Source organism: Geotrypetes seraphini, chromosome 4, assembly GCF_902459505.1.
Source record: "Geotrypetes seraphini chromosome 4, aGeoSer1.1, whole genome shotgun sequence".
In the NCBI taxonomy this organism is placed as follows: Eukaryota; Metazoa; Chordata; class Amphibia; order Gymnophiona; family Dermophiidae; genus Geotrypetes; species Geotrypetes seraphini.
In genome coordinates, this window is record NC_047087.1 from 193762396 (window position 1) to 193776634 (window position 14239).

Consider the following 14239-nt stretch of genomic DNA (forward strand, 5'->3'; position numbering starts at 1 on the left):
CCGCGTCCCGCGAGAAGCTAACTGCAGCCATTCAGAGATCGGCGCGGGCCCAAGTAGGAGCATGGAGGTCTTGCTCCTGATCTCTGTGCTTCTGGACAGGAAATTCGCTAGACCACCAGGTACGATGGCAGCAAACGAGCAAACGGGTGGGATTAAAGTTGCAGCATTGATGGGGGGGGAGTTTAATATGCAGAGGCACCAGGGTTAAAAATATGCTGCAAGGGCGGTGGTTTAAAATTATGCGGCAGGGGGGTTTAAAATATGCAGTAGCAGCGGGGGTTGTAGTTTAAAAATATGTGGCGGCAGTAGCAGCAGGCTTAAATTTGTATCTTCGCTTCATAAGACACACTTACTTTCCACCCCCTTTTTGGGAGTGGAAAAAGTGTGTCTTATGGAGCGAAAAATACGGTATATTGCACTCCTTATAGTTCACTGCAGGTGGTCTCCGTTATTCATGTTTTGTGCTTTATGCCTTTTGTGCGCTTTAAAAGTTTCTGAATTTTATCATGCAATTTATTATGCAACATGCTTAAAATGTGTACTGAGAAAAATATCACAAATGGTATCAACTGATCCATGGACGTCAGAGGGAAAGCTTCTGACTCAGCCATGGGATGCACATAGGAGCCACCACCCGTGGCTTTGTGCAGAGAAATGACTGCAGCTGGAAGAAGGAAGGAGCCAGCCAGAAGAAAGAGGCACAGAATGGAAAGAGGGAGAGAGAGGGACATGTTGGAACTCAGGAGGGAGAGAGCATAAACTTCAGACAAAGGAATGAAGGAGGGAGGGGAGAGCATGAGCCATAGGATAGAAAAATAGAGGGAGTGAGGGAAAAAGATGCTGAGGTGGGGAAGGGAATTGAAAGGGAGAACTGGGTGTCTGAGTGAGAGGGAAAGAGATATGGTGCACATGGGAAGAAGAAAGAGGAGAATTGTTGGGAATAGGGAGAGAGAGAGAACTATTGGACACGGTGGTGGGAGAGGAGTGAGGTAGAGATGAATGGGGTAGAGAGAGATAAGAAGGAGTAATGTTGGATGTGGTGGTGGAGAGGGAACAGTGGGATGGATGGAAAGGAATGTAAGAGGTGGAGAAGGTGGGAAGAATACTAGGATCTGAGTTACATACATATTCAACTTAAGAACGGTTTAAAAACGGAACCCATTCTTAACCTGGGGACTGCCTATATCACCAAAAAGGAACTCACCAATGGAAGTAAAGAAATCCATTTGTGCACTAGCATGCGACAGCAACCCCATAAGGAGGAACATATTCCAAAGTTTCATCACTGCCATGCTTCTTTAGGTATCTGCCACAGCACACCTGTAAAACACTAAATTTATCATCCATAAAGTTATTTGGGTTAATATACTAGAAAAATAAAATGACAAAAATATCCTAAATATGAATTTAGAACTTGTATTAGCCACTACTGTTATCAATATGGAAAAAGTTCTTACCTGATAACTTTCTTTCCTTTAGCCTCAACAGATCAATCCAGTGACTTGTGGGTTATGTCCATGTACCAGTAGGTAGAGATGGAGAGAATATTCAGAGCTCTCCCATAAGGCATATTATGCAGCAGCCTCTCCTTCAATCGATAAAGCAAATGAGTCTGCCTCTAAACTAAACTAAACTAAACCTTAGGTTTGTATTAGAGAATGACACGGTGGCGGTTTACCCGCGGCCACCGCATTTTAGCCGCGGGTCACCCGCCGAAAACGGGGAAGAAAACTAGCAGTCGCTGCGGCGACGGGGACAAGGCCATTCACCGCCCGCGGGGCGGTGAATGGTCTTGTCCCCCGCAGTGAGGCATGAAGGATCGCGCGGTCCCCGCAGCTCACACCCGCCCGCCCAATCGATTCCAGTGTCCAGCCAGCTCTCTCCCCTCTCCTCACCCCAGTCCGCAGATCCTCCTCCTCGGCGACCCGCACGCTACCAGAGTGCCGCGCACACCCGCCGCTGCTCAGCCTCGATCTTCTGCTCTGATGCAACCGGAAACAGGAAGTTGCAGCAGAGCAGAAGATCGAACACTGAGCAGCCGCGCGTGTGCGGCTCCCTGGGAAAGCGCGCAGGTTGCCGAAAAAGAAAACCCACAAACCAAGGTGAGGAGAAGGGAGAGAGCTGGCTAAACACTAGGATCAATTGGGCAGGCAGGTAGTGGCTGCGGGGACCGTGCGATCGCTAGTGTTCCCGGCTCAAATTGGAAGGAGGGAGTGAAAGGAAAAAGGCTTATATGGATGCAGCGGGGACGGTGACGGGGCGGTGAATGGGATGGCAGTGGCGGTGACGGGGCGGTGAAAGGGATGGCGGTGACGGTGACGGGGTGGTGAAGGGATCGGCGGTGACGGGGTGGTGCAGAGGATGGTGGGCCGGTGACGGGGCGGTGACGGGGACAGATTTTTTCCCCGTGTCATTCTCTAGTTTGTATACCGCACCATCTCCGCATGCGCAGAGCTCGGTACGGTTTACAGAGGTTAAGAGGAAAGGAATTACAAAGAAGGGATATAGGAGAGGGACTGAGAAGATAGAGAGGGGCAGGGTACTAGAGAACAGGAGGAGATTAGATTTTTGAGAAGAGCCAAGTTTTCAAGCGTTTACGGAAGGATTGGAAGGAGCTAGAATTTCTGAGCGGGGATGAGAGGTTGTTCCAGAGTTCCGTGGTTCTAAAGGGGAGGGATGTTCCAACAGATAACTAACATAAGAACAAAAAGTTCCCAAGAGAGCACAGTCGATGACCACAATCTGAATTAATTTGTTTTTATATACTGCCCCAAGAATCAGTTGATCGTGGCTATGGTGCCAGCTCAGCTGATCGTGGCACAGTTGCTTGTCAGCTGATCACAGGGAGGGAAGAAGAGGGTTTGTTTGGATTTTGGTTTATTTTAGTGGGCAGAAAAGGGGATTGAGCTGCGACTATTTTTGCTCTTCTGAGCAAGTGCAAGTGGCAGGCACAGTTCTTGCCCCTTTTACCAGAACTTCTCCGCACAAATAGCATGCATATAATTTGCATGCTATTGTGCTGAACATCACCCTATAAATTTAAATTGCTCCCAACACGGTATTTTTATTTTTTTATTTACAACTTCCTTATTACAATCAAGCAGAATAATTATCACTTGAATAGATCAATTAAACATAATAGAAACACCTAAAAACAGCAAAAACAAATTATTTGGATATTTAGTCCACAATATTTTTGAGAAAATCAACAGGAAATAGAAATTCAAATAAAACACCATATAACAATAAGAAAGCGGCAATATTCTGCATTACCTACAGCCGGTAGGGCAAGTTATACATTATTTGCTACAGATGCTCCTCCTTCTCTTGATTCAATAAACTCTAACAGCTGTTTGAGTTCAAACAAAAAAAATAGGAAATTCTTAGTTTCATAGGTAATAAAACATTTTACAGGAAATTAACAGAAAAGTTCCACCCAAGGCAAGGATTCTTGGCCTTAATGCCAAGAACTCCTTTCTCCACCTCTGGGATTTTTGAACCATATCAAGAAATATAGAAATTTTGGCCCAAAAAAACTGATCATTTAAATGGCAAAAATACAAACGCAGGATATATTCACGGTCACTTTCCAAAGCTAATGAAACTAGTAGGATTCTCCTTTCAGTTACCACCTCTAGCGAACTCTCCAAGAAGGTTGTCAAATCCATATCTCCCCTTTATCTCCTTGGGTCTCATTAGGGGTAGAAGCATCCCCAGAACTTTCCAACTGTAGATAATTAACTCTAACTATAGGAGGTAAATTATCAGGTGGAATACATATTTCCTTAAGATATTTTCTAAACATCTCAATAGGGGAGATCACAGGAGATTTAGGAAAATTCAAAAGTCTCAAGTTATTCTTCCTTAACTGGTTTTCAAAGCTCTCCATTTTTCTAGCCATATAAGTTCTTTCTTTTAACAGTCCAAACTCTGTTAGTTTCATTTCGGAGAGTTTTGTTTCCTGTTTCTCTAGTTTTTCTTTTATTTGAGCAATATCTACACCCTGTTGCTCAACTTTGGCAAAGACGGTCCCATAGTCAGTAGATAATGTAGAAAAAGATAGCTTGAGATTAGCATCCATAACAGATATAGCTTGCCATAGTGCCTCCATGTCAACTTTTGCAGGTTTTTCCAACACTCCAAACTGTATGATAATCCCTCCCGAAGCACCACTCACCTCAGACCCGGTGCGGGGCTACTGTTCTTCTCCCTGCTCTCCCTCTATCAAGGGGGCTCGAGCTGGGCTCCCTCTAGAGCTGGAAAGTGAAGATTCTACTCTGGGCAACGACGCTTCCAGCTCTCCCTCTATCGGTGTGCTTCCGGGTTGGAGTAGTATCATCCGCTGCTCGGGGCTCAATGACGCCCTTTCTGCATGCACAGGTTCGCCCAATAAAACCAGGATCTCCCCCAAAGTGGGTTGTACAGACTCGCCCGATTGGGAAAACACCTCCGCTATCGTTGCCTGCACCATCTGCTGATGGGTTGCTGCCGGAGGGACAGTGTGGGTTGCTCCCTTTCTCTTCCCCATATCTTCAGGTAGGGGAAGGCTCCTCAGCAGAATTGTCACGGCTCAATAGCGGAGCCTCCTCTCAGGCGTCCGTGTCTGATGCCATCTTTGATTTTCTCCCAAGACAACACAGTATTTATTACCGTGCTGTTGGAGCATTGTGCATCCTGCCCTAGCCCTCTACGTTTAAGAGGACAGTTTGCTCTTACTCCAAGGGAGTTCTGTCAACTGATTCTTGATCCTATATAAAGGAGGCCAGGTGGCACTGCTAGAGCCAGAATGAGGGGGCCAGGGTGCACTCAGGTATCCCAAAAAGCCACCCGAAAAGCAAAAGCGTGCTGCAGCTGGCATCCTGAAGAAAACAATGAAGGTGCTAAACAACCAGTACGCTTCCATTTGTCATCGAACTCTTCCTCTGGTAGTGAAGGTAGTAATTTTTTAGCCAGAGGTTACCAAGGAAAACGCAGAGGGCAAAGAAAAACCAGAGGCAGATACCAGAACAGTACTCGACCCAACACTCGATCGCAGCAACAGAACAAATAGCAATTGTAAATTTATCTCATTATGAATTAACAGAGACTGAAAGATCTATCCTTGCAAAGGGATTAACTTTTGTGCCTGAGTCTAAGGTTGACTCTTTCCAATTAAGAGTAGATTTGGAAAAATTTTTTAGAAAACTTAAACTTCGTCTACACTTTTCTAACATTAGTGATAACAAAATAGACCGTTCAGTAGTTAGATCTAAATCTGTATGGACCCCAAGTGGTCCATTGGATCCAGCTCTAAATCTATATAAAGATCTGGTAATGAAAGATATAGAACATATTGAATCTAAAAAATTTTTTTGTTCATGGAATACCTCTAAACAAGAACGAGAGGCGATTGGTTCCTTACAATCTAATCAAAACATCATTATAAGACGTGCCGATAAGGGAGGCGCTATCGTGATTTTGGATCATCAACAATATACATCAGAGATTTTACGTCAACTTACTAATACATCAGTGTATGCTCCTCTGGACAGTGATCCCACGAATACATTAAAGAAAGAACTATTGAATTTAGTAGGACAAGGATACCAACAGGGATTCATAACACAAAATGAATTGAATTATTTGAGTCCCCAACATCCTAATATACCATTTTTTTACATCCTACCTAAAATTCACAAAAGTTTAATCACTCCCCCAGGCCGTCCTATTGTATCTTCGTGTGGATCTTTGTTAGAACGTGTTAATGAATATTTGGATGTTTTTTTGAAGCCTTTTGTTCCTTTAATTCAATCCTATGTACAGGACACTACACATTTTCTACGGATATTATCTTCATTTCAGCCTAGTAAAACTACAGTATTAGTTACTTTGGATGTGCAGTCGTTGTATACGAGCATCCCTCAAGATCAGGCTTTGATCATTATAGAAGAATATCTGGAGAAAAGAGTGCGTCCGCATGTAGTACCATCTGAATTTCTAATCCAATTACTAGCCATATCGCTGAAGAAAAACTACTTTATGTTTCAAGGAGTTTTTTATCAACAATTAAGCGGCACAGCTATGGGGGCCACTTGTGCACCGTCATTAGCCAATTTATTTATGGCGAGTTTTGAACAGAAATTTGTGTATACATCTCAATGGTTTTCAAAGATAGCCCTTTGGTGGGAGGATACAGTCTCGAATTTATCATTATTTGTAGATTTTTTGAATTCTTGTCTGCCCACAATTAAGTTTGATGTTACCTTCGATATGTCAAAAATTTCATTTTTATATGTAGCGATTACTAAGAATGAAGAGTGTTTTGAGACATCAGTACATAGGAAGGCTACAGATAAAAACACCCTCTTAGAATTTTCCAGTTCTCATCCTACTCACTTGAAAGAAAGCCTCCCATACTCACAATTCCTCCGTTCTCGGAGAATATGTTCGTCTAAAGCTGAATTAAAGAAACAAGCTCATGTTTTAACTGAAAAGTTTCAGACTCGTGGATATCCATCTACTTGTATTAAGAAGGCATACACGAGAGCTCTGTACAATCGAAGAGATCTTCTCCTAGAGTATAAAACACCTGAACAAGAAGCAGAAAAATTGGTGTGTGTGCTAAGGCACTCCCAACAATCCAGACATTTTTCTAAAATTGTAAAAAAACATTGGAATTGTTTGTCTATCCATCCATGCTTTCAGAATATTCAAGTTACGACTGCTTATTCTAGAAATAGAAATTTGCAAGAGTTAATAAGCCCCACCAGTAAGGGAGCTGTTCAATATCAGATAGAGAGATTATCTCAAAGAAGTCAAATTGGGCACCAGAAATGTGGGCATTGCTCAGTATGTGACAATATGCAAGAGGGTCATGCTTTTATCAATCCTTATGATAAGAGGGAATATCTGTTGACTTCAATGACATCGTGTGATACTAGTGGGATTGTTTATGCCATTAGTTGCCCTTGTAACCTATTATATATAGGTCAGACCTCTAGACAGTTTAGAACCAGAATTATTGAACACAGGTCTTGTTTGACCTGTTGTAAAACAGAGGCACCGATGGTGCAGCACCGCTTAGAGACCAATCATAAATTTTCTGAGATGCGTTGCTGGGTTATAGAAAAGTTGTATCCCTCAAATAAAGGGGATGATTTCAAATTATACCTGAGACAAAAAGAACAAAAATGGGTATTTAGACTAAAGACTTATACTCCATATGGCTTAAATGTCAGGATTGAATGGCGCGCGTTTTTTTAAGAGAAACCCGGAAGTCATGGCGATTGGCTATGATTCCGGGTTTCTCAGTCGCTGATTGGTGCGGTGCTGTCCCTTATTTTCCTTTATAAACCCGGTAGTATGCCGAGCCGCCATTTCGCTGGGAGAAAATCATTGAAGCAGTAGCTCATATTGAAAAGTAGGTAGTCTTAAAATCTAGGCAGTTTTTATCGGAAATATATATGTTTGGAAAGTAACAGTATATTTTGTTTTATAGATAATCCCCTGACGCAGCCGTAGGGCGAAACAGGGCCTGTTGGGATATTTCTGAATTGATTAAATCTGAAACTGTTCAAAAGCGGCATATGGATTCCGCTAAAACTGCAGCTGCGGTGATTTTGAGCTATCAGAAGGCAACAAGATAAGTGCTTACTTCTCTATAAAAATATAAAAGTTAGTAAAAAGTATAAAAGCTAATAAAACATTAAAAAGCTGAAAATATAAGAGCTAAGTGTAACGGTAAAATATAAGACCAAGGATGTATTTCTCTATGTCAATATTATTATTGGCATAGTTTGTTTCACAGGTTTTATCCTGGGAAACACTGAGGTCTTTACCGTTTTCACAAATGAAAAAGGTGTAGCACTTGATTTCTGATAGCATTAGTATATGAATATCATTTAGTGTGGCTATAAACTATTATTATTAAGCCTTGGCCAAAAGGAAAGATTTATAAACTATAAAGAGTTTTTACCTCATGCAAAATTGTCATTTCTTTAATAAGACTAACTATTTTTTTTTTCCGAGACCCTCCAAGAACCTACAAATTCAAAATGTGGCCCTGCAAAGGGTTTGAGTTTGAGACCACTGATGTAAATGAATAGCAGTAGATGTGGCAAAAAAAAAAAAAAAAAAGAGGTCTGCTGTTAAGGTAAGGATCCTGGTTCTACCTTGTTCCGTGCTAGAAGCATCACCCAAAATATGTGACAGTTTCTTTAAAAAAATGTGCTATACTTTAAAGAGATGTTTCATTTAGCTTATGTCCTTTTCAGTTGTAGCTCAAGACGTGTTGCATTAAGGTGCAGTAGTTATTTTCCTTTACCCGTGTCAATATAATTTCTAGGTAAGATTCCGGCTGTGGTCAACGAAAGGGCACTGAAAAATGAAAGAACGTTACAAAGAAAGCTAAATACTCTGAACTCATTAGGTAGGAGGCAGCCTCAAAAATGTAACTTTCATAATCCAGAAGAATTAAAAAAATAAAATAAAAAGCACAGTGAGATATCGGCAGCGCATGGACTGCGTTGCCACGTATGTGCCCCTCCTCTCCTCCCCTTCATTCTCAAGCCAGATGCGATTCCTCTTCCAGCATCTGCTACAATGTCGCAGTTTTCCGACACCTGGATTTCTCATCTCCCACTACGGATCGTACGGCTACTCGAGCCAAATTACAAAGATACCAAGTCGTACACATTTGGCTGCCCTCGCATATTCACAAACCGAGCATCTATTGGAGGACCCGAAAACACCCTACGCTGCGGTCCAGCAACTCAGCCCCGCTCTCTCTCTGCCACTGTCCTCCGTCCAGCGTACTTCTGCCTCCCCGATTCTCCTGCCCTCCCCATCCCTCTATGTTTCTCCCTCTCCTCTCACTTTTACATTCCAGCACGTCGCCCTCCGTTTCCCTACCCCGCTTGGAGACCGGCATCTCACCCTTATTCTCCTCGCCCAGCCACCAGTTCTGCCTTCCCAAATTTCTTTTCGAAGTCAGCAACCGCAGCAAGCTGCTCTTGATCCTCACGTCGGCCCCGAGGGTTTTCCCTCCGTGTGTCCCGCCCTGCCGGAAATAGGAAGTTAAGTCAGAGAGCGGTGGGCCAAGGGGAAGGATGGGGGGGGGGGAGCTCAAAATGAGGGAGCCGTTGATGTCCCCGTGTCGGGCTGCCCGGCAAATGCTTGGCCCTCCTCCCATCCCAAACCACAAGTTTACGATAGGCTTTACAGGCGGATCCTGCTTACCTCGCAGAATCGAAGCATACCGCGTGCCACTGTTTGTTTGGGTGCCGGCAGCCAGAGCTTTCGCTCGTGAGAGGCCCTCCCTGGCCAACAATCAAAGATACCCCACCACCATACCCAAACTGCATATTTATTTATCCCAGTTTTCTATACCGTTCTCCCAAGGGAGCGCAGAACGGTTTACATGAATTTAATCAGGTACTCAAACATTTTTCCCTATCTGTCCTGGCGGGCTCACACTCTATCTATTGTACCTGGGGCAATAATAATAATAATAACTTTATTCTTATATACCGCCAACAATCTTGCGACTTCTAGGTGGTTTACAATAAAAAAAAAACTGTAAATACAATCAAGAGAAAAACTTTAAATACAATCAAAGAAGTTGTAAATACAATCAAGAGAAACTTTACATACAGCGAATTAAAGAGTATAGCAGTGTATATCTCGTACAATGAATTAGAGAGTATAGCAGTGTACATCTGATAACATTAATAGTGTTAACGTCAGTTTGTGTGTTGCAAGGCCAGGAAGTGCCAAGTTGTTTACATAGAAGTAGATACTTGCCTAGGGTCACAAGGAGCAGTCATGGCAGGATTAATTCATCGAGGGCCCCTAGGCACCCAAGTACACTGGGCCCCCCAGCCCCACCCCACCCCACGAAACCATGTGCCCAGGCGCTGCGTCAGAGGGAAGCTTTGGACAAGCAGCACTGCTTGCTCAATTACAGTTCCCTTTGCCTTTCTTACCAGCATTGCTTGCTTGTTTTACTTTCCGTCCAAGGGGGGGGGGGGGCAATCACCATTTGGAAAAAACGTTGATGCCCTCCTTCATCAGGCCCCCCCTAACCATTTTGGGCCCTAGGCACATGCCTACTTGGCCTATTGGTTAATCCTGCCCTGAGAGCAGTGGGGGTTTGAACCTACAACCTCAGGGTGCTGAAGCTGTAGCTTTAACCAGCGATTCTCCTCCTTCCTCTGGGGCTTGGGTCTACCAGCCACTGGGACTGAATGGGCTGTGTCACATATGCTGCATGGGAATCACTACTCGTAGCACAGCTTTACAAAAGGGGCCCTATTTGTTCTTTACCCCCTTTAAATATTTTTTTCTTTTTTATTCCATGCACAAATTATTTTATTCTTTCAAACACAGTAGCATTCAATATTTTAATTCACCTTTCTTAAGTAATTAGGTTGTATTTATTTCAGAATTAAAAATAAAACTGGAAACAATTTTTTTTTCATCCTTAATCTTAGTCCTATTTTATTTCTGTACTGCACCGTAGTGCTGCCCGATTCATGATTCGAATCAGTTCACCGATTCAAATCAGGTGAATCGATTCGAATTGGTTCATTTTTGTTAAAAACCGGACTCACCGATTCAGCTGCAAGACGATTTTCACGCCGCCGGCCGCCCAACTCTACCCATCTAATGTAATTTCCGGTTTTGTGAAACGGGAAGTTACATCAGAAGAAACGAAAGTAGTAGGAGAGTCAATCAGCGAGCAAGCAGACCTCGGCAGCAGCAAATACTATTTTGGGCTGGCTTTCCCCACATTTCTCCTCACTTCCCCGCAATTTAATATCCAGTCCAGTAACTAAATGAATTGGAATGGGGGCTGGTGAGTCTTAGGGGCTGGGAATGGAAGCTGAAAGCAGCAGGGGAGGCTGGGGATGGAAGCTCAGAATCGGCAGGGAGGCTGGGGATGGAAACTGAGAATCGGAATGGGGGCTTGTGAGTCTTGGGGCTTGGAGATGGAAGCTGAAATCGGCAGGGGGGCTGGGGATAGAAGCTCAGAATCAGCAGGGGAGCTGGATATGGAAGCTCAAATCGGCAGGTGGGCTGGGGATGGAAGCTGAGAATCAGCAGGGGAGCTGGTGAGTCTTGGGGCTGGGGATGGAAGCTGAGAATCAGCAGGGGAGCTGGGGAGTCTTGGGGCTAGGGAGTCTTGGGGGCTGGAAGCTGGGAATCGGAAGGGGGGATGGAATCTGGAAATTGGCAGGGGGATTGGTGGGGCTGGGGATGGAAGCTCAGAAACGGCAGGGGGGCTGGTGAGTCTTGGGGGATGGGGATGGAAGCTGAAATTGGTAGGGGGGCTGGGGATGGAAGCTGAGAATCAGCAGGGAGGGCTGGTGAGTCTTGGGGGCTGGGGATGGAAGCTGGGAATCGGCAGGGGAGCTGGTGAGTCTGGGGGGCTGGGGATGGAAGCTGGGAATTTTTGATATGATATTGCCTTGGTTAAATAAAATGTTTAAACTTAAAAAGCTGTGTCATTAACAGTGAATCAAATTGAAAAATCGATTCAACAGGGTGAATCGAAACGAATCGAAATATTTTTCTCTGAATCGGGCAGCACTACTGCACAGAAGCTATGACCGATACTATACTTTTCACAGCATTCTGAACTTGTGCCAGTGGACATACTTTCTCTGTCCATAGTGGGCTCACAATTTAAGCTGTTTTTGTACCTGGGGCAATGGAGGGTTAATTGACCTGCCCAACATCTCAAGACACTGCAGTGGAAATTTAATCCAATTCCCCAGGATCTCAGTGTACTAACCGCCCTTTTCTGCTTCTTAATTTTTGTTCTTTACTGACACTCATTTAGGGCTCCTTTTACTACAGTGCATTAGCGTTTTTAGCACACACTACACAAAAAATACTAACGCAAGCTCTATGGAGTAGTTAGCATGTAGCGCGCACTAAAAACACTAAAAACATACCTTAGTAAAAAATGCCCTTAATGTTATATTAAATGACCCTTTTGTTTCAAAGATTTCAACAATTTCATATTCTTTTAAAGCTTAGTGAGTGCCAATTTTGTTAGTGTGCACTAAGCTTTAGTAAAAGGCCCTCTTTTATCAAGCTGCAGTAGCAAGTACTGTGCAGCAAATACATGGAAGCCCAATCAAGCTCTATGGGCTTTAGTACATTTACATACCAGCCCATGCTATGTGGCTTAATAAGAGGCCTTAAGTCAATGCAACACTTTCTTTCAAATTTAAATTATTTCAAGCTAATAAATTAAAAAACAGATATGAGAATTTAACAAACTAGCCGTGGTAGAAGCATATAAGGTAAGATTACAATGCTGCATAGTTTAATCTAATATAATAAAACGCTAGGCCGCACATGCGCACTCCCATCACGTGTGTCCGTTTTCCGTGAGCTGTAGCGACCCATAGGAAGTGCGCATGCTCGGCTTACGGTCTGGCCTGCTCCCTGCCGTATTACATTTTTTAGTTGAAAGACACAGCGGTGGCTCCTCTCACAATCCCCGCCTGCGTCGGACTTCCGACGCAGGTGGGGATCATGAGAGGAGCCACCGCCGCGTGTTTCAACTAAAAAAAAAAATACGGCAAGGCGAGCAGGCCAGACCAGACCGGCAAAAGTGAGAGGTGGAAGCCTAATAGCCCCGGTGGCTGTCGGCCACTGCAGCTGTAGACCGCGGTGGCTGTCAGCGGCTGCAGACCATGGCGGCTGTCAGCAGCTGCAGGCCGCGGCGGCTAAGCACGGAGCACAGAGCCACCACAAGCGACGGTGAGGAGGGAGTGGGAGCAGGCCGCAGAGGCTGTCGGTGCCTGCAGGCCGCGGTGGCTTTAGGCAGATGTCGATGGAGGGCAGACAAAAAATAAAGGAGGTAAGGGTTGCTGCTGGACAGGAGAAGAGGTGCTGATGGATGGGGGGGGGCATAAAAGAGGTACTGCTGGACATGGGAAAAGGTGCTGATGGACGGGGGGGGGGCAAAAAAAGGAGGGGGACAAAAAAAGGAAGGGAGGCCTACTGCTGGACAGGGTGAACAAAAAATAGGTGCTGATGGACAGGGGGGCAGAAAAAGGAAGGGAAGCCTACTGCTGGACAGGGGGAGCAAAAAATAGGTGCTGATGGACAGGGGAAGAGGTGCTGATGGACGGGGCAAAAAAAGGAAGGGAAGCCTACTGCTGGACAGGGGGAACAGAAAAGAGGTTCTGCTGGACAGGGGAAGAGGTGCTGAGGGACAGGGAGATAGAAAAAGGAAGGGAGGCCTACTGCTGGACAGGGGGAGCAGAAAAGAGGTGCTGCTGGACGAAGGGGGGGCAGAAAAAGGAAGAGAGGGCTCCTGCTGGACAGGGGGAGCAGGAAAGAGGTGCTGCTGGACAGGGGGGGAGTTAAAACAAAGGGAGAAGGGCTGCTGCTGGATAAGGGGATCAGTGAAGGGGTGGTGGTGGACACAGGGGAAGAAAAAGGAAGGGAGAATGGACAGGGGGAGCAGGCAAGGGGTGGTGGTGGACAGCCGAGGAAAAAGAAAGACAGAAAGAAAGAAATACAGAAACAGGCTAAGGAGAGAGAAAGAAAGAAAGAAATACAGACACACACACACACACATATTCTAGCACCCGTTAATGTAACGGGCTTAAAGACTAGTAATACTATAAAAAAAGACTAGTAATAGTACAACAGACACTAGCATTGTTGCTGTACTGGGCTGGTGCTATTTAATATCTTTATAAATGAAATGGAAATTGAAACAAGTGAGGTGATAAATTTTCAGATGAGACTAAACTCTTCAAAGTGGTCAAAACTATTTAAAAAAAACTGCAGGAAGACCATAGGAAATTGAAAGACTGTGCATCCAAATAGCAGATGAAATTTATTGTGAAAAAATGCAAAGTAATGCACATCGGGAGGAATAATCCAAATCATAGTTACCTTATACTATCGTCCACCTTAGGAGTCTGCACCCAAGAAGATCTGTGTGTCATTGTAGATACTACACTGAAATCTTCTGCTTGGTGTGCAGCCAAGACAAATAAAAGTAAACAGGATGCTAGTAATTATTAGGAAATGGCTGGTAAATAAGATAGAGAATATTGTAATATCACTCCATGGTGTGTCCTCACATTGAGTATTGCACACAGTTCTGGTTGTGGGAGCTCAAAAAAGATATCAAGAAATTAGAAAAGGTTTAAAGAAGAGCGACCAAAATGATAAAGGGGATGGAACTCTTCTCCTACTAGAAAAGACTCAAGAGGTTGGGGCTCTTCAG

General features: G+C 44.3%; 1 protein-coding gene across 1 annotated transcript in view; it reads right to left on the minus strand.

Annotated features, from left to right (window-relative positions):
* The window catches only part of LOC117359469 (prolyl 4-hydroxylase subunit alpha-1-like), a 203699-nt gene extending 194637 nt beyond the window's left edge, over nucleotides 1-9062 (minus strand). Inside the window, exons 1-2 of the mRNA XM_033942306.1 lie at nucleotides 8914-9062; nucleotides 1205-1330 (exon numbers count right to left, since the gene is read on the minus strand). Coding sequence (XP_033798197.1) covers nucleotides 1205-1292 — 88 coding nt within the window. The 5' untranslated portion in view covers nucleotides 1293-1330; nucleotides 8914-9062. The remainder of the gene's footprint in view (nucleotides 1-1204; nucleotides 1331-8913) is intronic.
* Between the last annotated feature and the right edge of the window lie 5177 nt (nucleotides 9063-14239).